Genomic DNA, 24,119 nt, shown 5'->3' with positions numbered 1-24,119 from the left:
CTGGGCCAAGCCCAAGTGGGGATCCCATCCGATGCAGGATCCTGTCCTCGCAGCAACAGGGATTCAGAGGTAGCCTGCTCCTAGCCAAGGAGGTTCTGCTGTCTCAGTCTACCTCTGTACACAGAGTTCCACCGGATCAGGTCCATGGCTCAGGTGGTCCAGAAGTGGTCTCAGTAGACAACCAGTTGCCCCAAAGGGGCATCGCAAGCACATCTCCCCACCTGCGAGTCCCAGGAAGTAGCTTTATTCAGAGACTCGTCCATGAGTCGTCGTCCCCCACCTCTCCTTGCCCCCCCCCCACTGCCACAAACTATGGGCTGATTCCAGGGCTGCTTCCAGACAGTCGTCATATCGAGATTGAGATTGAGCTGCAAAGAAAGAACTTCAGGCTGTGCCAGTAGACTGCATCTGGTGTGCTTCTGCAACAAACTCGCTTTTTTATTTTTTAGAAAAATCAAGGTTTGTTGGGGCAATTGCTCTGGAGCAGGGCAGGGTAACAGCGTGAAGCGACGCAGGATAAACTCCCCACGTGCAGATCCTGCTTCTCTGCCTGCTTTGCCGCCTCCACCACGGGCAGAGAAGCAGCGCTGGCATCAGTGCCCATTTGGGGCAAGATCGCGAGAGAACCCACAGGCTCCGAAGGATCTTGTGCTGTTTCAGACCCAATTCTGGCACTGCTTCTGTGCTGGTGGTGGAGGGGGCAGGCTGGCCGGCCAGCCACGCACGCGGCTGCCACCTCGAGGGCTTCGGATGGCATCTAGTGGCAGAGCCGGCTCTGGCCTCCCAAGCTTTGTCCAAACAACAGCAGCCGAGGCCTGCACCTCTCCGTCGGCCAAGGACTCCTGCCCTCAGGGCTGCCCCTTGCTGCTGCCAATGGCACCCACTTTTGACCAGGGAGCAAGGAGGCGGCCCTTGAGTGCAGACATGGCAACCTCGCTTCAGACGCTCGGCCCACAGACGGGCTCTTCGTGGCTCACAAACGCTGGGTTGCCGTAAGCCGCCCCAAAGCCAGCCACGCGAACCGCGTCGGGGCTTGCGGAGTCCGTTCGGTTGAGGGGCGGCCAAGAGAGGTCCTTCTCCAGGGCTCTCCGCAGCTTCTGGTATCGGCTCTTGGACTGGTACCCAGAGGCTCTCTTCAGAAGCGCCCACAGGGCTCTGTTCTCAATGACGGCCTCCTGCAAGAGAGAAGGGGGATCAGGCCCTTGCGTGGGGAAAAGACAGAGCAAGCAGAACTGAAGCCTCAGCAGGCTCCGTATTCATTTAATAATAATAATAATAATAATTAATTTGTGTGTGGGAATGGAGTGATTGCTTTTGTTTTTGTTATTGAGTCATGTATTTTGTGTTTTCATCTTGCATTTTTATCCTGTGTCCTTCGGACGAATGGCTGTTGGCCTAAAGCTGAGATAGATAGATATAGATAGATAGATAGATAGATAGATAGATAGATAGATAGATAGATAGATGGAGATATATAGATGATAGATAGATAGATGATAGATAGATGATAGATAGATAGATAGATAGATAGATGATAGATAGATAGATAGATGAGATTGATAGATAGATGATAGATAGATAGATAGATAGATAGATGATAGATAGATAGATAGATATAGATAGATGATAGATAGATAGATGATAGATAGATAGATAGATGAGATCGATAGATAGACAGATGATAGATAGATAGATAGATAGATATAGATAGATAGATAGATAGATGGATAGATGGATAGATATAGATAGATGATAGATAGATGATATAGATAGATAGATGATAGATAGATAGATGATAGATAGATAGATAGATAGATAGATAGATAGATAGATAGATAGATAAAATTTATCCTTAGTCTGCTTTTTCCCCAGCCCATGAATCAAGGCAGCTTCTGCAGATAAAACAGAAAGTGCCCAAAACTGAGATGATCATGAAAATGTAACTGAACACGACCAGAATTAAAATACAGTGGTACCTTGGTACTCGAACGACTTGGCTCCCAAACAAATTGGCTCCTGAGCGCCGCAAACCCGGAAGTAAGTGTTCCGGTTTGCAAACGTTTTTCAGAAGCCAAATGCCCGACACGGCTTACACGGCTTCTGATTGAGTGCAGGAAGCTCCTGCAGCCAATCAGAAGCCGTGCCTTGGTTTCTGAACAGTTTCGTGAGTCAAACGGACTCCCAGAATGGATTAAGTTCTAGAACCAAGGTACCACTGTATGGATTTCAAAGAGATCCATTCAAAACACAGGCAGCCATGATAACTGCAGTTGGGAAGAACCTCCTTGCCATTCCTGGGGTGCAGCCGGGACAAGCCCTGTATTGTGGGATGCGAAGCACAGGTAGCAGTGAAGTACAACATTCCTAGAGTGGACGTGCAAGGGGATGCTTGGTTCAGCCAGTAGAAAAACTTCCTGTTTCCTCCTGGGCTGGGACAGACTTCCTCTGCATGTGACCAGAGATGGGCATGACCTTACCTGTCCAGGTAACACAAAAGGGCAAGTCACAAAGCCCTCTCTCTCTGTCTCTGACTCCATTTATAGAAGAAGCAGCATCTCTTCAACTTCCAGTCAACAGAACACAAAGGAACCATCTCCTTATCGGATAGATTCTACATGTTTATACTTGTTTATACCTAAGTCTGCCTTCAGGGATTCATCTGTGAACTGACTGAATGTGAGTAAACTTCTTTTATACTTTTTACACAAGACTGTGTCGTGCCTATTCCTTTTAAAGAGGAGTAAAGGGGATTACAGGGATGTGGGTGGCGCTGTGGGTTAAACCACAGAGCCTAGGACTTGCCAATCAGAAGGTCGGCGGTTTGAATCCCCGCAACGGGGTGAGCTCCCATTGCTCAGTCCCAGCTCCTGCCAACCTAGCAGTTTGAAAGCACGTCAAAGTGCAAGTAGGTATATAGGTACCGCTCTGGCGGGAAGGTAAAAGGCGCTGCTCTGGTTCGCCAGAGGCGGCTTAGTCATGCTGGCCACATGACCCAGAAGCTGTATGCCGGCTCCCTCGGCCAATAAAGCGAGATGAGCGCCACAACCCCAGAGTCGTCCACGACTGGACCTAATGGTCAGGGGTCCCTTTACCTTTACCTTAAAGGGGATTACCAGGAATCTTATATTGAAAGGCTATTTTAGTGTTTTTTGGTCTCTATGGAAGCTGCCCAGAGTGGCTGGGGAAACCCAGCCAGATGGGCGAGGTACAAATAATAAATAATAATAATTATTATTATTATTATTATTATTATTATTATTATTATTATTATTATTATTATTATTATTATAAAACTAGCCTGCTGCAAGCTAACCGCTGCACATTTTAAAAGGGGAATGTTAGAACTCTGCTAAGTTATAGAACCTGCTAGCGCAAGTTAGGAAGGATATTATTCAACAATATATCTTCTCCTGCCTCCCTGAATATTCCCACACGTATCCCAAGAGGAGGAGGAGGAATGGCCTGGGTTCTCACCCCCCCTGCAGCCCTTCAGGGGGCCTTGAGCAGCCCAGGCGGGGGAAGCCAAGGGGTCCAACTCACCTCGACGACCAGGGAGACGGCGAAGGTGATCAGCAGCAGGCCCAGCAGGGAGAATCTCCAAGGGATGGGAGTGCAGACAAGCTGGGGGGGGGATGGAGGCAGAAGCAGGTCAGAGACATGGGAGGATGGAGGGGGAGAAGGCACATCCAGGGCAGGGGGGGGCACTGCCAGCCATGCCCCCTGCCAAGCATGCCCAGTCCAAAGACCCTCTTTCCATGCCCACTTTGCAGTCTCTCCCCCCCCCCCGCCTCTGGGATGCTCTATTTTACTCCAGTGGGTGTAGTTGCATCAGTTGCTGTTATCATTTATTTCAATTTAATTTCATGTCTTGCACTTATATACTGCCTTTCATCCCAAGGGCTCAAGGGGTGGGCATGGTTCCCCGTCTCTAACCCCCCCCCCCACAACAGCCCTGTGAGGTAGGGTCAGGCTGAGAGGCAGGGACTGGCCCACCCAGGGAGAGCTTGATGTGTGAGTGGGGAGGCAGGATTCGAATCCGGGTCTCTCCCAGGTCCCTAGCCCAGCATTCCTAACCGCTAAGCCCACCAGCTCTCCTGAGCATGTGTTACAAAGATACCATTCTTCATTTTTATGCTTGTTATTAACTCATATTCCTGAATCGCCTTCTCCATGTGTCTCGAGGCAATTTACAAATGCACCGTAAAAACATTTAAAGATGGGTGTTTTTAAAAGCGGTGCAAAACAGAACGGTGCATAATTTCTCTTGCTTTAAAATCTAAGGCAGAGACCTCTGCAAGGAGCAGAGGGGAAACTTCTGTTATGAGGCCACCTAGTGGCTGCCTTTGCACACTGCAGGTTGTTGAGATGGCTTGGGGGCCACCACCTGCCCTGAATCTGGCCCTCAATCCACTCAGGGGTGGAGCTAGTGATTAATTGTGCTGTTAACCCCAGTTAAACATACGTCTGGGATGACAGCAAGGGAAGGAGATGCACAGGGGATCAGATCCGGCGGGGGTGGGGGTACTTTTTTTAAAAAAAGTATTTCTTTCTTTCACAAGTTTTATACACTGCTGGACTGTAAAAGGGGGGGGGGCTCAAAGTGGTTTATTTAAAAAAAGAAAAAATGATCCTGAAAAATTCACAATGCTTTAAAACGTGTGAAAAGTTAAAATGCTAAACCAGGTTTAAAATTCTAAATAACTTCCTAAGCATCTGGGCAGGAGGATTATTTAAAGGGAGGGGGGGTGTTAGGTGGGGCCCCTCCCACATAGGAACCTTGTAAGCTGCCTGAAAGAGGGCTCTGCCCACAGTGGCCCTGCAGGGCTTTAGGGAGGGGTCTCACGCCAGGCCTACCGGGAGACCCCCAGAGGGGCAGCGGGAGGGGGGGACTAGGGACGAGCTGCAGCACTTGGGGCGAGGGGGGGCATTTCTACTCACATCCATCGTGGCATAGAGACCCTCGATGTGGGCAAAGAGGAAGAAGAGGCAGACGCCCAGCTGCAGTGCCAAGACCAGGACAAAGACACCTGGAAGGAAAAGGCGGTTGGGGGGTGAACTGGGGGAGGAAGGCCGTTGGGGAGAGGGGGGCACAGAGCCATGGAACTGGAGAGTCGGAGGGTCCCCAAAGGTCATCTAGTCCAAGCCCCTGCAATGCAGGAACCACGGGGAGTTGAGAGAGGGCCTGGGGGCTTCAGCAGCCTGCAGAGCTGGCAGGGAGCAGGCTTGTTTTCTGGGTGGGATCTGAACTGAGGGATCTGAAGACAAGGAAGGAGATTCCAAATAAAGATGAGGAAGAACTTTCCAAAACGAAGAGCCATTGCGCAGGGGAAGGGTCTCCTCAGGAGGTGGTGGACTCTTCTTCCTTGCAGGTTTTTAAGCAGAGGCTGGATGGCCCTCGGTCATGGATGCTTCCGTTGCAATTCCTGCATTGCATCCCTACGGAGTCCCTTTCAACTCTACAATTCCATGATTCATGGTATAATAATAATAATAATAATAATAATAATAATAATAATAATAATAATAATTTTATTTATACCCCGCTCTCCCCAGCCAAGACCGGGCTCAGGGCGGCTAACACCAGATATAAAACAATTAATTAAGATACAACTTAAAAACAAGATTAAAATACAACATTAAAATGCAGCCTCATTTCAATAGAAACTCAAATCTGAAACTTTTTGGGGATGAAAACGTCAAATCTTCACCAAGACCAACTATCCAGACTGGTCCTACGTGGGTCAGGAAAAAAAGCCAGGGAAGTCCCCAAATAAGAGTTCCATCACAGAAGGAAAAAGGAAAAGGGAAAGAAGGGGAGGGAATCAAATTGATTCTAAGCCAAAGGCCAGGCAGAACAACTCTGTCTTACAGGCCCTGCGGAAAGAAATCAGATCCCGCAGGGCCCTGGTCTCATGAGACAGGGTGTGATGGCCTGGGATTCGGACTCAGAGGCTGAACCTGAGGGATCCCAGCCTGCCCAGGATTCCCCGCCTCCAGGACCAGCTGAGACGGGGCTGGGGCCTGAGGCTGAAGGGTCCTCACCTGTGCTGGATCCTCAGGTGCAGGCACCAGCTGAATCCGCTCTGGCTCCTGAGGTGAGGGAGGACCCATTGCCTGCAGGTGATCCACTCTCAGCCCCGTCAGAGGAAGCTGAGGTTGCCTCTGGGTCCGGTCACCCTCCAGCCTCTCCTGAGCTGCAGAGGCTCAGGGCAGAGAGGCGGAGGGAACTAAGTTCCCGCAGGACCGGGGCCTGTGGACCGGGGCCACCCTATGCCTTGGGGCAGATAAAAGCCAGCCAGCCCCAGTCCCAAGTTGGGGGAGCAACGTTGTTGGTGGCTAGTTCCTGCCTGAGTTCCTGCCCCACCCTGGCTCCCTGCATGCAAGCCTGTTCCTGACTCCCTGCCCTGCACCCGGCTTCAGCTACTGCGGACTGCCTCCATGTTGCACCTTTGACCACGGACCAGACTTGGACCTTGCCTCTCAGGTAACGCACGGGACCAGCACACAGAGCGTTCCACCAGGCCAGAGCCAGTGTTGAAAAGGCCCTGGCTCTGGTTGAGGCTAATCTGACTTCCTTAGGGCCCGGGACCTCGAGGGTGTTGCTATTTATGGACCTTAAGGTCCTCCGTGGGGCAGACCGGGAGAGGCGGTCCCGTAGGTACGAGGGTCTTAGAGTTCTAACCAACCACGTCAAAATAAAAACGGACCAAGCATTGTCCAAAGGCCGACCCAAAGGGAGAGGACTTGCGATGCTTCTGGAAGGCAGGGAGGGTCTGGATGCAGCCCACCTCCGACTCTCGGGAGGGAGGCACGAAGCCTCCGATGGGGATTCTGGCTCTTGGGGTCTCCAAGGGGCCACGTCTCTCTCCACCCACAACCCCACCAGTCGATCTCGTTGCTCTTACGGTTTCTGTACACGGGTTGCCTGAAGGGCTTTCCCTTGGAGAAGACCAGAGCCACCAGGAGGCAGTTGAAGGTGGAGAGAAGCCACACGGTGGTGTTTTCGTAGCTCTTGTACCCGTTGTCCACATCGGCCTCCGTCCGGTTGCTGGTCGAGGCAGGGAACTCGGTGTCGCTTTTGTTCCCAGGAGAGCAGGCGCTGAAAAGGACCCCGGGGATGGAGTCAGGGATGCCAGGAGCCAGCCTTCTCTCCCCCACCTTCCCCCCAGGAGGGTCCCCCAGCCCATCTCCAGGCAGCAGCCAGGCCTCCCTACCTGAGGAGGTCTCTGGTGGAGTACCAGGGCTGCTTCTGCACCAGGACGAAGCCGCAGACCTGCATGGCCAGGCTGAAGAGGAGGTTGAGCCCCAGGGAGAGCAGCAGAGGCGGAGAGGTGAGCCGGGCGGGGGGCCTGTGAGGAACCAGCTTGGGGTGGGCATGATTCAGGCTCACTGCAAAGAGAGAGGCGGGCCGTGGGGACGTCCCTGGGGCAGCCAGAAGGCCCCCCGGAGCCCAGAGGGGCCGGCACCCTAGCCCGGATCTGCTAGGAAGCGCTTACTTGTCATGCCAACGAGAGTGCTGATGGCCAGGTCTTGGAACAGAAACTGGTAATTCCCAAAGGAGTTCAGTTGCTGGAAAAGAAGAAGAGCAGAAGGGAGCCAGGTTGAGGGTCCAGGGCCCAGGCACCCCCAACGGAGCCACGTGGCCCCTTCTGTGCTGGCTGGAAAGGGGGCCCGGAGCCAGCCGGATTCCCGCTGCTCCAGAGGGCAGCATCCAAACCAATGGAGTCAACTTGCAAGGAAGGACCTTTCGGCTCAACATCAGGAAGAACTTCAGGAGGGTAAGAACTGTTCCACAGACTCCCTCGGAAGGGGGTAGAATCCCTTGGTTTGGAGTGCAGCAGCTCCCTGGCCCTCCGGATGAGGCATGGAGGACACCCGGCCATCGGAGAGACCCCTCCCCGTGCCCACCCCCTTCCCCTGGCCCTGTACCCAGTAGAGGAGCAGGACTCCCAGGTATTGGATGGTGCTGTAGAGAGCCATGTATTTGAACATGCAGAAGGAGGTGACGAGGGCACAACGGCCTTGCCTGCGGGGAGAAGGAGGAGAGGGAGAAGGGTTGGCAAGGAGGGCCTGGAGAGGCCTGCGTTGCAGCGGGGGTGGACTACAGGACCCTTGGGATCCCCTCCAACTTTACACTTCTATGACTTAGAGAACTGGGAACCAGGCAAAGGAGGGAAGTGGGGCCTCTTGGGGGGTTTCAAGCCCTCTGCACGGCCTCCTGCCAACCTGTGCCAGCTCAGCACCCCCACTCTGCGTGTCGACATGCAGGGGGCCGGGAGGCCAGCTGGCAAGCCCCAGCTGTGCCGCCTCCTTCCATTGGCCTGTGCTCCGATGTGAATCAGCGACCCGGGCTTCAAAGCCAGGGCACGCTGTCAGCAGAGAGAACTGCGCACACAGGATAGGCCTGAGGCTTGTGGAAGCATACTACAATTACGGATTTATTCATCATAAATCAGGACAAAGAAACATGTCGTGTCTCTCTCGTGTCGTCTCAGAGAGAACGGGAAAAGCAAAAGCTATACACACAACGGAAGTTCCCAGCATACTGTGCTGGAATGTAAACAGGCATGTGACATGTAACAATTCCACACGTCTGTTCCTTAAGGGGGAATGAAAATCTCCACACTGCGTCCCCACCCCACCCCCCGGCTGGACTTTGCTCAGCAGGGGGAGAGAGGGCCCCACCTTCCCCACAGGACTCTGGGGCTCACCTGATCAGCTCTGGGACGCATTCAATGTTGGGGGTCTTGGAGGTGAAGGGGGAAGCCACCGAGGCCTCCTGCTCGGAGAGGGAGATTCCAACATGGGCCACTTTCAGGGCCTGAAAGGCAACAGCAGCCCAGTCTCAGGACTTGGGGCAAGGAAGGACGCGCTTGCGGTGCAGGAACCCCCGGGCGACCGACACGCCCTGAGATGCCGCCGCCAGCACCCCAGACACACACCACCTTGCGCTCTGCAGACTGGCAGGCCAGCAACCCCTCGAAGCAGCTGGCGGCCTGGGAGTTTATTTTAGTTAGCTCAGCGGGTAAAGCATCAGACTCTTAAGCTCAAGGCTGTGGGTTCAAGACCCACGTGGGCTAAAAAGATTCCTGCATTGCAGGGGCTGGACTGGATGCCCTCAGGGTGCCTTCTGACTCCACGATTCTAGGATTGTAAAAATAAAAACAGCAACAAAGCAAAGAAAAGACAAAGCAAGAAAATTTATCAATAAGATAAATTGACAGCAGCATTCCTTTTGAAAAACTGACAGGAAAGATTCGAAACCAGGAAGATCAAGTATTTTCTAAAGACTGGAGTAAATTTGTAATTTATTTTAAGGACCACTGTAAACAGTTAAAAATCTTTGGCAGGGATGTAAAGACACTTGTAATGTGATTTTTTATGGTAATTATGGTTATATAATAGATAGGTAAGGGTAAAAGATGAAGTAAATTCAATTTTAAAGATGGAAGCCATGAAGGGAGGGAAAGCGGTCTAAGGGTATTTTAATGTTCGAAATGGGTTTGTTTTATATGTATAATTTTTTTTCAAAAGTATATATATATATATATATATATATATATATATATATATATATATATATAAAATTAAGACTTTTGAAAAGTTAAAATAGCAGCAGACTGCAACAGATTGAAGCTTGCATTGATTTTCCAATCACCCGAACAGGCTTGTCTAAGCAAGAGGGCTTTAAGTGGGCACCAAAAAGTGAATTGCACAAGCGCCTGGCGGATATCCATCGGCAGGGAGTTCCAAAGCGCAGGCTGCCCTAAAAGAGGAGGGCACAGCAGCAGGTCCATGGGCATCCCTGGGCAAAAGAGGCCTCTGCAGCCCAGGAGGGAGAAAGGAACTGGGAGATCCGGCTGCAGGTTCTGCTAAGGAGCAGCCCATGGACTCGGAGGAGCCGCCGCTCTCAGCCTTGCTCAGGACCAATTGCAGGTGGCATTTGCCCGTGGATCTGGTCCGTCCTGCACCTGCCTGTAATAGGCTGCCCCTCCCCGGAGATGATGGACCCCTTTGGAAGGTTTTGAAATATAGTTCAGTATACTGACCCCGCAGTCGTTGGCACCGTCTCCACACATGCCCACGAAGTAGCTGGGAAAGGAAAGGGGGGAAAGTCACGCAAACACACGCAGAAAGGGCTCACCCAGACTCCCTTTTGCATCGTCTTTCTCGGCAGAGAGTTTGTGTTTTAAAGCTCCGCGTCCGAGCAGAGTGTTCAGGGTTGTTTAACCTATATATAAGACTTCAGGCGAAGGTTAATTCTGTGTCCAGGGCAGCTGTTTACCAGCTCCATCTGGTACGCAGGCTAAGACCCTACCTGCCCGCAGACTGTCTCGCCAGAGTGGTGCATGCTCTAGTTATTTCCCGCTTGGACTACTGCAATGCGCTCTACGTGGGGCTACCTTTGAAGGTGACTCGGAAACTGCAATTAATCCAGAATGCGGCAGCTAGACTGGTGACTGGGGGCGGCCACAGAGACCACATAACACCAGTCCTAAGAGATCTGCATTGGCTCCCAGTTTCCAAGCACAATTCAAAGTGTCGGTGCTGATCTTTAAAGCCCCAAATGGCCTTGGCCCAGTATTCCTGAAGGAGCATCTCCACCCCCATTGTTCTGCCCGGATACTGAGTTCCAGCACGATCTGTATGAGCACAAACTGTCAAATTCACTTCAATAGCAGAGTCTATGTACACAAAGTTTCTCCTGACATTGAAGTAACATGCCAGATCCAGCTTAGTTGGATCTCTGCATGTTCATTAGAACCATTCACAGCATTGGACTGAGCCATTTCCCCCCCTCTTTGCTGGCCAACATTCCCCCCCCCCTTTGCTGCCTGGACACTGAGGTCCAGCTCTGAGGGCCTTCTGGCGGTTCCCTCGCTGCAAGAAGCCAAGTTACAGGGAACCAGGCAGAGGGCCTTCTCGGTGGTGGCACCCGCCCTGTGGAACACCATCCCAGCAGATGTCAAGGCAATAAACAACTATTTTACTTTTAAAAGACACCTGAAGGCCATCCTGTTTAGGGAAGTTTTTAATGTCTGACACTGTATTGTTTTTGATATTTGGTTGGAAGCCTCCCAGAGTGGCCCAGTCAGATGGGCAGGGTATAAATAACAAACCATTATTATTATTATTATTATTATTATTATTATTATTATTATTATTATTATTTGCCCTGGCACTTTCCCCGGGAAACCCGCCGTCAGAGCAAACAGCAACAGGTTTTCGGCAGATCAATATTTGCTCTGCTTCAGGGGTAAAATGTGGGTTTATGCTGAGGGCAAAAACCAAACAAAACCAAACCCAGAGCTTTGAAGTCTGTTGCTGGAAAGCGCAGCGCAAAAGGAAGTCTGGGTGAGCCCAAAATCACGCAGGTCAGGCAAGGCGTTGGCAAATTGCAGCACAACTTCTGCCTTCTGAGCAGAGAGCGGGAAACCCTAGCAGGAATTTTGGCACAGAAGCCCTTTAACAGTCCTCTGCTGCTAATGTTCCTGCGCACTTGTACAAAAATCAGGAAAGCCAACCACATAGTATAGATATAGATTTAATTCTACCAATGTTTAATTGTCTTTTAATGATTCCCCCCCCCCATGTTTTTAGCTGCTTTTATTATCTATAAGCCGCCTGGAGTAAATATATAATATTATATAATATATAATGATCTAGAGCAGGCTCACTGCATTCCCTCTGCTGCAGCCAGGTGGCAATAATAGCTCAAGACACGTTTTAAGATTCCTAGAGATGGCAGAGCGTGGCTTAAATTCTGGAGGTTTTGAAGGACACCTTAAGGTGGTTCTCCAACTTTTACTCTCCCAACAACCCTGTGAGGTAGACCAGGCCGAGAGTGGGCGACCAGGCCACCTCCCACCCGGTGGGCTTCAGGGCTGAACGGGGATTTGGACCCTGGCGTTTCCCAGCGCTCTAACCATTGCACCACACTGCCTCCCCACCCCACCCCTGCTGTGTGTTTCCTGAGCTTGGGCTCACTCACTCCATCTTCTGGAGCTCCTGCACCAGGCTGGCCTTCTGAGGAGGAGACATCCGAGCGAAGACCGTCCCGTCCAGGAGAAGCTGCGGGGAGAAAGAGGGCGCAGAGTCCAGGCCGAGCCTCAGGGGCAGGCCGGGGAAGGAGTCGGGCGCAGCGGCTTGTGCCAGCGCCCAGGCGGGCGGGCAGAAGGGCAGAGGCAGCCGGGGGGGCTCCCAGGCCTGGCTGGATCCGACCAGCCTCCTTGGAAGCACAGCTTGTTCCAAGTCAGACCATTGGTCTGTATTGCCCGCTCAACTGGCAGCAGCAGCTCTCCCAGCCCTACCAGGAGATGCTGCCGGACAGGGCAGAAGCAGGGGCCTTCTGCATGCCAAACAGATGCTCTATTGCCCTCCCCCAAACGAAGGGCTCTGTCTGAATGTACTGTGCCCCCCCCGAGAGACGCCCCCCGGGGTCCCAACTCACCTTTGGGAGCAAGTGTCTGAAGTGCTGGCTGAGGACCTCGTAGGTTCTCCCATCCAGGCAGAAGTGGTACCTGCCCCTTCCAGGATCAGGCCCTCTTCCTCCTCCTCCCACTTCCAGGTCTCTCTCCTGCAAAAGAGGAGGAAGGGAAGAGGCAACTGCTTCTTCTGGCCTCACACCAGGATCCCACCCGGCAGAGGCAGGTCACTCAGAATACATGGAAGTAGCATATATGACGGGGGAGGGGGGGGATAGAGATCGATTGACCCAAAAGTTTAAAAAGGAATGGGAGATGTATAAACAGTATCTAAAAGAACAGGGTCCCCGTATAGAAACTTGAGAATTCTTCGAATAACTCTCGAATTGAAATAAGGTAAAAAGAATACAAACAAGATTTAGGGAAAATCAGAGGCAAGGAATCGAGGGGAAAAAGGACCCACATCAAGAAAGTCAGAAGTTGATGATGGAAATATTTTTGTGCATTTGTGAAGCAGTGTTACATATTCTTGTTTGTTTGTTTGTAAATGATGTATTCTATATTTTTTCCCTTTTGTGTAATTTTGTCATGTCTTTGTTTTCTTTTTTCTTCTTTGCTCTTTTTTCTGAATTTTCTTTGTGTGTATGTGTTGATTTTAAACCAATAAAGATTAATTAAAACAAAGACCAAAAAAACAGAGGTGTCCTGGGACGGATGCCCAGGCCAGACTCGGGGGCTCTGTGCTGGGTCAGAAGGTGCTGAGGGCGGCTAGGACACCCCTGGGTCATGCCCTCTTTTGCCTGGCATGCTTTGCTCTGCTCTGCCAGCCCCACCCAGGATCCAGAAGCGGGGAGAAGGAACCCCCTCCAGGGAGCCCCCCGGGACCCTCACCTTGGACTCGCTGCTGTCGCCCTGGTCTTCTTTGCTCTCCTCCAGGAGCTCCCAGGTGACGGAGGGCGAGGGGAGCCCAGGCTGGCCGCTCGACTCCACAAGGATCACTCGGCTGCCGGGAGGAATCAGGCCGGCATTTCGGGCGACGGTGATTGCCGTCTGAATGTTGTCCCCTGGAAAGTCAAGACAGGGGCGTCATCCCCTGCGCGTTGGGATCTTGACGTCCAGAGGGGGCACTCCACACAAATTCTTCGGCTCTGCCAAGAGGAATGGGCTGCGCTCCTTCAGACTAAACGTTAGGAAGAACTTTCTGGCAGCAGGAAGAATTTTCTAATGTTTATTATGTTTTTATATACCGTATTTTTTGCTCTCTAAGACGCACTTTTTCCCTCCTAAAAAGTAAGGGGAAATGTGTGGAGTGATTGCAGGCTGCACAGCTATCCCAGAAGCCATAACAGCAAGAGGGATCGCTGTGCAGAGATTCCTCTTGCTGTTCTGGCTTCTGGGATTCAGAATATTTTTTTCCTTGTTTTCCTCCTCTAAAAACTAGGTGCGTCTTATGGTCTGGTGCGTCTTATAGAGTGAAAATATGGTATGTTGGAAGCTGCCCAGAGTAACTGGGGCAACTCAGTCAGATGGGCGTGGTACAAATAATAAAATTTGTTATTATGATTATGATTATGATTATGATTATTATCAGAGCTGTTTGACAATGGAACGGTCACCCTCGGAAAGGGGGGGGGACTTTCCTTTGTGGAGGCTTTTAGACAGAGGCTGGGTGGCCATATGTCAGGGGGCTGGACAAGAGGACCCCTCCCAAATCTACCATTCTATTATGGCGGGCAGCTCGAGAGAGAAGACATTGACAAGGGATGGATTGCGTGGGATGTGAAGCACAAGAGCAGTCAAGTACAACATTCCTAGAGTGAACCTGTTTACACCTGGGGAGGAATGTTTGTCCTTCCTGTTTCCTTCTGGGCTGGGACAGACTTCCTCTGCATGTGACTAGAGGTGGGCGTGGCCTCACCTGTGCAGGTAACAACAAAAGCACAGGGCAGGGCAGCCATCTCTCTCTCTTTGACTACATGCATTGAAGAAGCAACATCTGCTTAGCCAAAGATGCTCTCTTGGCCTCCAGAGGGACTGTCTCCTTATGAGATAGTTTCCAGGTGTAGGTCACTTTTGTAAGCTAAGTCTGCCTTCTGGGATCCGATTGTGAACAGAATGATGTGTGAGTAAACCTTTTTATACTTTTATAGAAGACTGTGCCGTGTCTTATCTTTTATGAGGGAATCAAGGGAAAATACCAGAACAGTTCTTATAGAGGCTTTAGCGAGCCTGAGCAAACGCATCCACTGCGAGTTTAAAAAGGGGAAATGTTACTCTGCTAAATTGTGGAACTTGTTAACACAAGTTGGAAAGGCTATAATCAAACAATAAATCCTCTTCTGCATCCCTGAACATTCCCACAGGATGGAGAGAGGCAGGCTGCATGTTCTTCTGAAAGCCCGTCCCAGGCTGAAGTGTTCCAGGTTTATTGGCCCACATTACGGGTTCAAGGCCCTGCACAGCTGGGAAGCTTGAGGGACAGCCTTGGGGTTGCTATGTGAATAAATGAAACAAGGGATGTAAAGCACTTTGCACGCTGATTGGTGCTGGGGGAAAGGAAGGTACTCCCAGCCACCTCTGGAGAGCTCTGTCAGCCCAGGGGCCTTTGAAACTGGGGCAGGGAGCTCAGCACCGAAGGGACCCCTCTTTCTCTGGCTTCCAGCACCCCAACCGGCTCTCCCACCTGTAACCATCACGCTCCGGATGCGAGCGGCGCTGAGCTCCTCCAGGACGGGCTTCGTCTCGCTTTTCAGCCGGTTCTCCAGGATCAGGAGTCCCAGGAAGGTCAGGCCAGACTCCAGCTGCTCCCTTGGACGGAAGAAGCAGGCGGGTCAGGGCTACGGAGACCCAGCTGGCCGCATCCTGAAGCGGCAAAGCTGGCAGGGAGCAGAATAAGGCTCCGAGTCAGGCCTTTCCCCTTGAACTAGGGTTGAACTAGAGAAGATTGCAAAAGGCCAATGCTGGACCTGGGAAGCCCTTGGTCTGATCCTGCTGCAGAGCTCTTCTTGGGAGCCCTCCTGGATCAGGCCAGGGAGGGCTGCCCAGTCCAGCATTCTGCTTCCCACCGTGGGCAACCAATTGCCTCCACGGACCTCACCGCAGCAGCCACCCAGCCTCTGCTTCGGGGTGCCTGCCAGGGTTTCTTGAGCTAAGATTCTAGCACTGCAAGCTTTGGAACTAGATGACCCCCAGGTTCCCTTCCATCCCACAGGCTGATGACTCCATGAGTTTTCAAGGCCGTATAATCCAATGTCTCCAAATGTGGAAATGGCGAGGGAGTGGGAAGCAACCAACCAACCACATGGATTTTGCTGCCTTAAAAAAACAGGCAGCATCTCCAGCCTCAGAGGCGAGTTCTAACTCCTCAGGCGCTGCTACGGAGTCTGGGCTTTGCTTTCTGGCTCTGCCGGACCCATGACTTTCTCCCAGTCTCCTGTGGGTTTAGCTAGTTTCTAGAACAGGGGTCCCCAGACTAAGGCCCGCGGGCTGGATAAGGCCCGAGGGACTCGTTTATCCAGCTTGCGGCAACCCCCGCCACCCGCTCTTGCTGGCGCTGTGCTGCACGGCTGCCCACTTCCAGGTCAGAGGAGCACCGGAAATAGCTTGTGCGCATGTGCAAGCGTTATTTCCGGTGCACATCTGGGTCAGAGGAGGCCCGTGCACATGCGCACAAGCTATTTCCGGTGCTCCTCCAACCCAGAAGTGCACCTGAAATAGCGTGTGCGCACACATATGGGCACACGCTCCCCTGCTCTTCAGCCCACCGCGTGATCGGCACTGGAGACACCAGCCTGAGGCGAGGTACATTTGCTGACCCCTGTTTTAGAATGACCTCAGGCAGAGAGCTTTGGTCAGCACTGTCCACTTCAGGGGATGCTGGACATCCATCCATCCATCCATCCCTCTCTCTCTCTCTCTCTCTCTCTCTCTCTCTCTCACACACACACACACACACACACACACACACAGGCTTTCTCTTTTACCTTGTCAGGGAAGCCACTTCCATTCCCACCGGCAGACTTTTTTGCGCCAGCCCAATGACTCTGAAGCCCCGAGAGGTGTAATGCTGGAGTTTGCTGGGGAAGGTGTCGGGCACTGGGAACGCAAGGACAGAAAGAGAGTCTGCTAGAAGTGGCCACTCCAGCCCCAGGCCCTGCTCTCACAGGCAAGGCCAGCTCTAGCTTAGGGCCCCACTCTCTTGGAGCCCCCCCCCAAATTAAAGGAAAAAACCTGGATGTACATGTCAAAAAAATTAAGATAAAAAAAAATACAATTAAACCTACATACAGCAACAGTGTTTTGTGTTGTGTCAGCTCCTAGGATGTAAGTCATGGGCTCCGCCTGCTCGCCTGCTCCCTAAAATATCCCTGCTTTGCTCCTTTCTATATATAGGGTGCCTACATTCTGCATGGACTGGTTGCAGGGCAACATGGGCAAATGGCTTGAGATAACCTATTGTTGTTGAGTCATTTAGTCGTGTCCGCCTTTGTGACCCCCTGGACCAGAGCACACCAGGCACTCCTGTCTTCCACTGCCTCCCGCAGTTTGGTCAAACTCATGCTGGTAGCTTCCAGAACACTGTCCCACCATCTCGTCCTCTGTTGTCCCGTTCTCCTTGCGCCCTCCATCTTTCCCAACATCAGGGTCTTTTCCAGGGAGTCTTCTCTTCTCATGAGGTGGCCAAAGTCTTGGAGCCTCAGCTTCAGGATCTGTCCTTCCAGTGAGCACTCAGGGCTGATTTCCTTCAGAATGGAGAGGTTTGATCTTCTTGCCGTCCATGGGACTCTCAAGAGTCTCCTCCAGCCCCACAATTCAAAAGCATTCATTCTTCGGCGATCAGCCTTCTTTATGGTCCAGCTCTCACTTCCATACATCACTACTGGGAAAACCATAGCTTGAACTATACGGACCTTTGTTGGCAAGGTGATGTCTCTGCTTTTTAAGATGCTGTCTAGGTTTGTCATTGCTTAGATACCTATGAGGTCCATCAGTCACCATATAGCATATATTCAACACAAAAAAAGTGCCAATTTGTTGTTGACAAAAGACAGCTGGACATATTAAGGGCCCCATTACCTTTAGTAGCTGAGGGCCTCATCCAACCTCAGTCTGGCCCTGCTCACAGGGGCCAAATAGGAGCCCCAGAGGGAAACCTGTGAGCAGGATCAGAGCACAAGAAAGAGCACATCTCCCCTCCTGCTCTTTCCAGCAACTGAGATTCAGAATCATCGCTGCCTCTAACTGTGGAGGGAGAGCAAAGCCATAGGCGGTTGCACAGAACTGGGGGGCTGCCCAGGGATGGGACCCAAAGCCTATCCTGAGAGACCCTTCTGCCCATGTGCAGAGTCCATTTGGGCCAGCGAGGAGACCGGGGAGAATTAGCTGCGGGATCCTAGAGCGGGTAATCTTCATAAAAAGGGGAGAGGGAGGAAAGGAAGGGGAATAAAAGTTCAAATTGAAAGCCAGGCGGAATAGCTCTGTCTTACAGACCCTGCGGAAGGAGGTCTCCGCAAAGACCACCCCCCAAATGGCATGGGGTAGGGGGGAGAGAAGGGGGCAGTGCCTGCAAAGCTGTCGGTCACCTGTCTCTGGCCAGCAGAAGCCGACCACTTTCTCGGGCGCCCCCTTCATGTAGACGTGGCGCTCCCCACCAAACTCCTGGGCGACCACGGACATCCTCTGCAGGGCTGAAGAGAACGGGAACTGGCGCAAGATGGCCATGCCACCCACGGCAGCAGCACCCTGGGGAGACAGGCAAGAGGAACAGGGCACCGGGTGCAGCGAGGGGGGAGAGGGGCTCCTGGGCAGGGGTCCCAGGGGTCCGGCGGCAGGGGCCCTGGAGCATAGCTGTCAACGTTTCCCTTTTTTAAAATTCCCTTATTCCGAATAGGATTCCTCGCAAGAAAACGGAAAAGTTGACAGCTATGCCCTGGAGCAACTGCTGGGGGCACGACTTGGATCAGGGCCATGGCACTGCGGGAGGAGGGAGCTATTCAACCCCCCATCTACACGGAGTGTTTTCCCGATTATAATCACACACTCTGAAGCCCCCCTGACAGTGACTGGGGGGGGCATTTAAATCTAGAACCTGGAGAGCAAGGGCAGTGGTGAAAGTGCTGGGCTTGGGTTCGAATCCCTGCTCAGCTATGAAACTCCCTGAGCGACCTTGCGCTAGTCGTTGTCTCTCCTTGGGCAGGAAGAGATTCATTAATCCCAGAGGAATGCAGAAGTGGAGGGAGCCAGACTTCTGGGTCAGCAAGTTGCCTGATCTGCGTGCCCCCCCCCACTCTACCTGTCCAAGGTGAGTGACAGACACCTGGGCTCACCTGTTGGGCCTTGACTCCTGGCCTGACTATCACGGCACCTGCCCATTCTCCATCTTCTCTGCTAGAATCCTCAATTTCCTGTTTATTCAAGTTAAATACAACAGCAGATCCCAGTTAGGATTAAAGCAGCTTGCACTTATTTAAAAGACAAGTTACCGTAACTAGCAGATTTAAAAGAATGATTTAAAAGATCAGTCTGGGAACTTCGGGGGGGGGGCGCCTTCATCCCTCACATTTATCTATTCCTATGTATTTCACCAAATTTGTACGCCGCTCAGTTGTAAAAAGATCAAAACACATCAAATCAGTTTACAAAGAGAATGAAAAATGAAAAATAAAAACAACATTCAAAAGATAAAATCTGCAATTGACAATAAAAAACAGGTCAAAACATACATTCACATTCCCTTTGTCTGGTGGCCTGGCCTGAACAAAAACTTTTTTAGCAGGTGCCAAAAAAGGTACAGGGGGCAAGAATCCTAGAACTGTAGAGTTGGAAGGGACCATGAGGGTCATCCAGTCTGACCCTCTGCAATGCAGAATTGGAGCAGGACCGAGGAATCACATCAGCTCTTGATAACCATCATCCAAAAATATTTAATATGGAACTGAATAATGGGCTCTTTTGATTGTAGCATGATTTGGTATTGTACTAATGTGGCCCTGCATTGGATTGTTATTAATGAAAAATTAATAAAAATTATTTATATATTAAAAAGGGAATCTTTTGTCCAACGTGGGATTCAAACCCCACAACCCTGAGATTAAGAGTCTCATAATCGTATTGTTGGCCCAGAAATAGAAGCAAGAAAAAATTCCGACGAAAGAAAGAATGGCAGACAAAATTGATGGACTGCGCAGAATTAGATAAAATGACAGGAAGGATTCGAAACCTGTGGGAACAGAGATTTACAGAAGATTGGAAGAAATATACAAACTATTTGAAGAGCAACTGTAATCAACAAATTACGCTAGTAGGACTACAAGAAGCTGTGTAAGGAGAAATGTATGAAGCATTGCAAATTAGAGAAAGAATAGTGATATCAGTTATGAGTTAAATGTAATTGAGGAAGTGGGAAATGCATATTTAGTGATCAGATTGGAAAATTTTCAGATGAGATCGATGGAAGTCAAAAAAGTTGTATAAGCTGTTAAAAGATGTTTAATTACTGTTGAAAATGATATGCTGAAAATTAATAAAAATTATATAATAATAATAATAAGAGTCTTGTGCTCTTCCGACTGAGCTATTTGAAAAGCAGTCTCTACCAAAAGAGATCCCTGTGCCCTTGGACGGGAGAGCAGGGAGAGAGATGCTCTCCTGAAGGAGCCACCGGGTGCAAAGGGGCAAAGGGCTTTCCCACCAGCCTGGCCTGCCAAGCGGCACTCCCCCCCCCACTCCCCTCCCCCAGAGCTGGCACACTCCCCCCGCCCCCCGAGCCCTGAGCTTCTGCACAGCAAAGAGAGAGCTTCACCCAGCCGGTCGCCTCGAACATCTTCAGGTCCAGCGGATCTCCCTGGATCTTCCCGTCCAGGAGCAGCAAGGAGTGGCAGCTGGCCATGGCTCCGCATGCCAGGCCCCAGGGCAGCGGGGGGCCGGAGGAGAGGCAGTGGGTGCCCTGGAAGCTGCGGGGAGAGAGGAGAGCAGGAGGCATGAGGCAAGCAGGGCGCCCAGAGGGACCGGCCCAAAGGGGTGTTTCTGAGCCTGCAAAAAGTCTCCCAGTCAAGAATCACAGAACCGTCCAGCTGGGAGGGGTCCCCAGGGGTCATCCAGTCCACCCCCCTGCAATGCAGGAACTGTAGCACACCGCAGCGTATTATTAGTCATTCTAAACCACCCTGGAAACTTTGGGCTGAAGAGCTGCGTGGAAATATGAGACGACAACAAGCAACACGTCGGCTAATAATATACTGGCATTTCAATCTCAGTACAGTGGACGCTCGGGTTGCAAACGTGATCCGTGCGGGATGCACATTCGCAACCTGCAGCGGCATGTCTGCGCACACGCGGGTTGCAATTCAGCGCTTCTGCACATGTACCACTGCCGAAACCTGGAAGTAACCCATTCCGGTACTTCCGGGTTTCGGCGGTGCGCAACCCGAAAAAACACAAGCTGAAGCATCTGTAACCCAAGGTATGACTGTATTGTATTTGAACATAATGGATTTCATTTTATATTATTGCTAGCGGATGGAGAATTATCATTGAAACAGTTCATTATCCTGGAAGAACTGTCCTGTCTGCTGCTGTGCTCAGAGCATCCTATTGCGATGTTCGGAGCACCCATCATCTCAGGTTGTGGAATATTGATTGTGGAAAGGCCTTCTGCTTCCATTGCAGTGATTTTTGACAGTGACTTCCCACTCTTGCCATTCCTGTTCATGGAACATTGATTTGATCCTTATTAGTTTGTGACTCCATGCACATGTTATACATCTTCTGGATTTTGAAACAATGGACCCTCTGGATATGAATTAAATTCGTTCCAGGGGTCCGTCTGCAACCCATAGGCAGAGGCATTGCTTCTGCACACGTGCACGGGACGATTGAGTGCTTCTGCGCATGCATGCGGTGCACAGAGCACTTCTGCGCATGCGCGCAGGGTGAAACCCCGAAGTATACACTTCCGGGTTTGCCGCATTCATAACCCGAAAGTTACGTATCCAGAGCGGTGCATAACTAGAGGGTCCACTGTAGTGTTATAAAAAATATTGTCAGTATATTATTAGCCGACGTGTTGCTTGTTGTTGTTCAGAGTGTTCTGTTTGGCAACACAGGGAGTTTTCTTTGGTGGAAATACGAGACAGGCAAGGTACCTCTTTCCTTTGGCCAGGACCAGCCCCCAGAGATCCAGTCCGTCTTCGGTTAAGGTGCCAGTCTGGGGAGGGGCAGGGGAATTGGTCAGAGGTGCCAGGATGGCGGGCAAGGACAAAACAAGGCATTGCAAGACCTGAAGCTGGAGGAAGAGGAAGAGGAGCCATGGGGGAAAGGGCAGCTGGCCTGGGGACCTTCCTTGGGGGGTCAGGGGCCTCATCCACAGAGCTCAGCATGGAGGTAACCCCACCCCACCCCCGGGCTCCTAGAGGGCTTCCCACTTGGCGCTCAAGGGCCCCTTCTCCCTTGGGTGCTGTGCTCCTTCGGACGCAGGGCAGAGGCTGAGAGCAAGCGTGGTTTAGCTTCATAGTCAATTACACTCCTTGAAATGTGCATTTTATATTTGACTTCACTTAGCAATGTGAGTTTTTTGAAACGTTTACGTTTATTTTGGTTAACTTTGTGTTAAACATGTTGACCTCCCTTGTAATGTTTTATTTTGAAATCTTTAATATTTAATTTTCTCTGAATTATGTTGCTTTGACTGTATGTTCTATATTTGACTTTCTTCAGAATGTTTTATGGATGTTTTAATATGCTGCAAACCACTTTTAGGTTTTTCTGAAAAATATAAAGCGGGATAGAAATGAAATACTGCTACTACAGTGGTACCTCTGGTTGCGAACGGGAACCATTCTAGAGGCCCGTTCGCAAAATGAAAAGAGCGCAACCCACAGCGGCGCATCTGCACATGCGCGGGTTGCGATTCGCTGCTTCTGCGCATGCGCATGACGCCATTTTGTGCTTCTGCGCATACGCGAGCAGTGAAACCCGAAAGTAACCCTTTCTGGTACTTCCAGGTCGCCGCAGGACGTAACCTGAAAGAACGTAACATGAAGCAGACGTAACATGAGATATGGCTATACTACTAGTCTCAAACTGGGAAGAAATATTCTCCTCCAGGAGCACTGCAGCTCTGAAGAGCAGTCGGAATTCAGATTTGCTTCCCTAAAGCCTCTGACTGGACGTTGGACGGAAGGAGGGTGTTGCACTAGGCTGGGGTGGCCATACCTGGACTGCTTGTGAACATTCTGCGGCTTCCCATCAGCCAAGCCAAGAGCCTTGAAGACCCCCAAATTCCTCCAGGCCAAGGGGGCTTCCTCTCCCTGCTGACTCCCCAGCCGGGCTCCCCCTCCCCGCGCACCTTGTCGAAGCAGATGAGGTTCAGCTGGCCGCACACATTGATCCTCTGGGGGCTGATACAGAAGATCCCTTTTTTCTTCAGCCGCCTCTGGGTGTAAATGATCCCCGTGGTCAGCGCAGCCGGCAGGGCAGGAGGGACCGCGATGGTGATCACGTCCAGCGCCTTCTTCACCACCTCGCCAGCCTCCTCCTGGCTCAGGGAAGGGAGCAGAATTAGCACCCAGAGCAGCAGGGCAGGTTGGGAAGGCCACGTGAAACCCATGGCTCCTACCAGCCACAATGGCTATGCTCTGCTTCCACAGCAATAATAATAATAATAATAATAATAATAATAATAATAATAATAATAATAGTAACAAAAACTAACCAACAAAAAAACATTCCTAATGATACCAACCAAGAAGGCAGCCCCCAAGCAGAGGGTTCAAAATTCAGGGGCCCCCAGTAGACACTGGCAGTGACATGCTATATATATATATATATATATATATATCTGTTTTACAATTTAAAATACTCATTTTACATCCTTAAGATATCAATGACTTCCCTTCTTCTCTTTCCGTGGTTCATTTTACATATCATAAATCCCAGCATATTTCACAGAAACTAGACCATTCAGTATTCCATTATTGCATCCGTCAAAAAAAATTTACACTGTTGAATTTATCTTAATGCTGCCAACATTTTCAGCTATACACACTTATTTCCCATATATTCAATAAACATTTTCCAATCTTCTCTAAACATATGTTCTTCTGGTTCCCTTATTCTATATGTTAAGTCTGCGAGTTGTCCATATTCTTTCAGTTTAAGTTGCCACACTTCTTTGGTTGGGTCCCGGCTCAATTTCCATTTTGGGGGCCAACAAAGCACAGGCTGCAGTGGTAGCACACATAAATAACCTTTTTGACACCTGGGAATTTCAGTCTGAATTATCCCCAACAGAAAGGACTCTGGGTTTATTGGGGAAAGTACTTTTAAACATTTTTATCAAGTCATGATGGATCATTTCCCAATACAGTGGTGCCTCGCAAGACGAAAAGAATCCGTTCTGTGATTCTCTTCGTCTAGCGGTTTTTTCGTCTTGCAAAGCAAGCCCATTGACGGATTAGCGGATTAGCGCTATTAGCGGCTTTTAGCGGCTTATCTGCTGATCGGATCAGCTGATAAGCGGCTTAGCGGCTTAGAAAAAGGGGGGGGGAGGAAAAACAACCAGCAGGAACTCGCAAGACATTGTCGTCTTGCGAAGCAAGCCCATAGGAAATTCGTTTTGCGAAGCACCTCCAAAACGGAAAACTCTTTCATCTAGCGAGTTTTCCGTCTTGCGAGGCATTCGTCTTGCGGGGCACC

General features: G+C 50.8%; 1 protein-coding gene across 6 annotated transcripts in view; it reads right to left on the bottom strand.

Annotated features, from left to right (window-relative positions):
* Window positions 1–319: 319 nt before the first annotated feature.
* LOC308584847 (putative cation-transporting ATPase 13A4) overlaps window positions 320–24,119 on the bottom strand; it is a 52,080-nt gene continuing 28,280 nt past the window's right edge. For 4 of the 6 annotated variants that reach the window (XM_081190020.1, XM_081190022.1, XM_081190023.1 and 1 more), the window contains exons 12-30: window positions 22,771–22,959; window positions 21,569–21,630; window positions 20,227–20,377; window positions 18,752–18,829; window positions 18,008–18,167; window positions 16,409–16,520; window positions 15,109–15,233; window positions 13,317–13,489; window positions 12,452–12,577; window positions 11,993–12,072; window positions 10,050–10,092; window positions 8,712–8,821; window positions 7,930–8,026; window positions 7,497–7,569; window positions 7,215–7,389; window positions 6,906–7,099; window positions 4,939–5,027; window positions 3,541–3,621; window positions 320–1,175 (exon numbers count right to left, since the gene is read on the bottom strand). In XM_081190020.1, the coding sequence (XP_081046146.1) occupies window positions 939–1,175; window positions 3,541–3,621; window positions 4,939–5,027; window positions 6,906–7,099; window positions 7,215–7,389; window positions 7,497–7,569; window positions 7,930–8,026; window positions 8,712–8,821; window positions 10,050–10,092; window positions 11,993–12,072; window positions 12,452–12,577; window positions 13,317–13,489; window positions 15,109–15,233; window positions 16,409–16,520; window positions 18,008–18,167; window positions 18,752–18,829; window positions 20,227–20,377; window positions 21,569–21,630; window positions 22,771–22,959 (2,355 nt within the window). In that variant the 3' untranslated portion in view covers window positions 320–938. The remainder of the gene's footprint in view (window positions 1,176–3,540; window positions 3,622–4,938; window positions 5,028–6,905; window positions 7,100–7,214; window positions 7,390–7,496; window positions 7,570–7,929; window positions 8,027–8,711; window positions 8,822–10,049; window positions 10,093–11,992; window positions 12,073–12,451; window positions 12,578–13,316; window positions 13,490–15,108; window positions 15,234–16,408; window positions 16,521–18,007; window positions 18,168–18,751; window positions 18,830–20,226; window positions 20,378–21,568; window positions 21,631–22,770; window positions 22,960–24,119) is intronic. The other 2 variants (XM_081190024.1, XM_081190025.1) reach the window with 2 other exon arrangements.

Source organism: Podarcis bocagei, assembly GCF_964188305.1.
Source record: "Podarcis bocagei genome assembly, chromosome: 4".
NCBI lineage: Eukaryota > Metazoa > Chordata > Lepidosauria > Squamata > Lacertidae > Podarcis > Podarcis bocagei.
The sequence above is the reverse complement of the archived record's forward strand: the minus strand, read 5'-3'. Positions and strand labels throughout refer to the sequence as shown.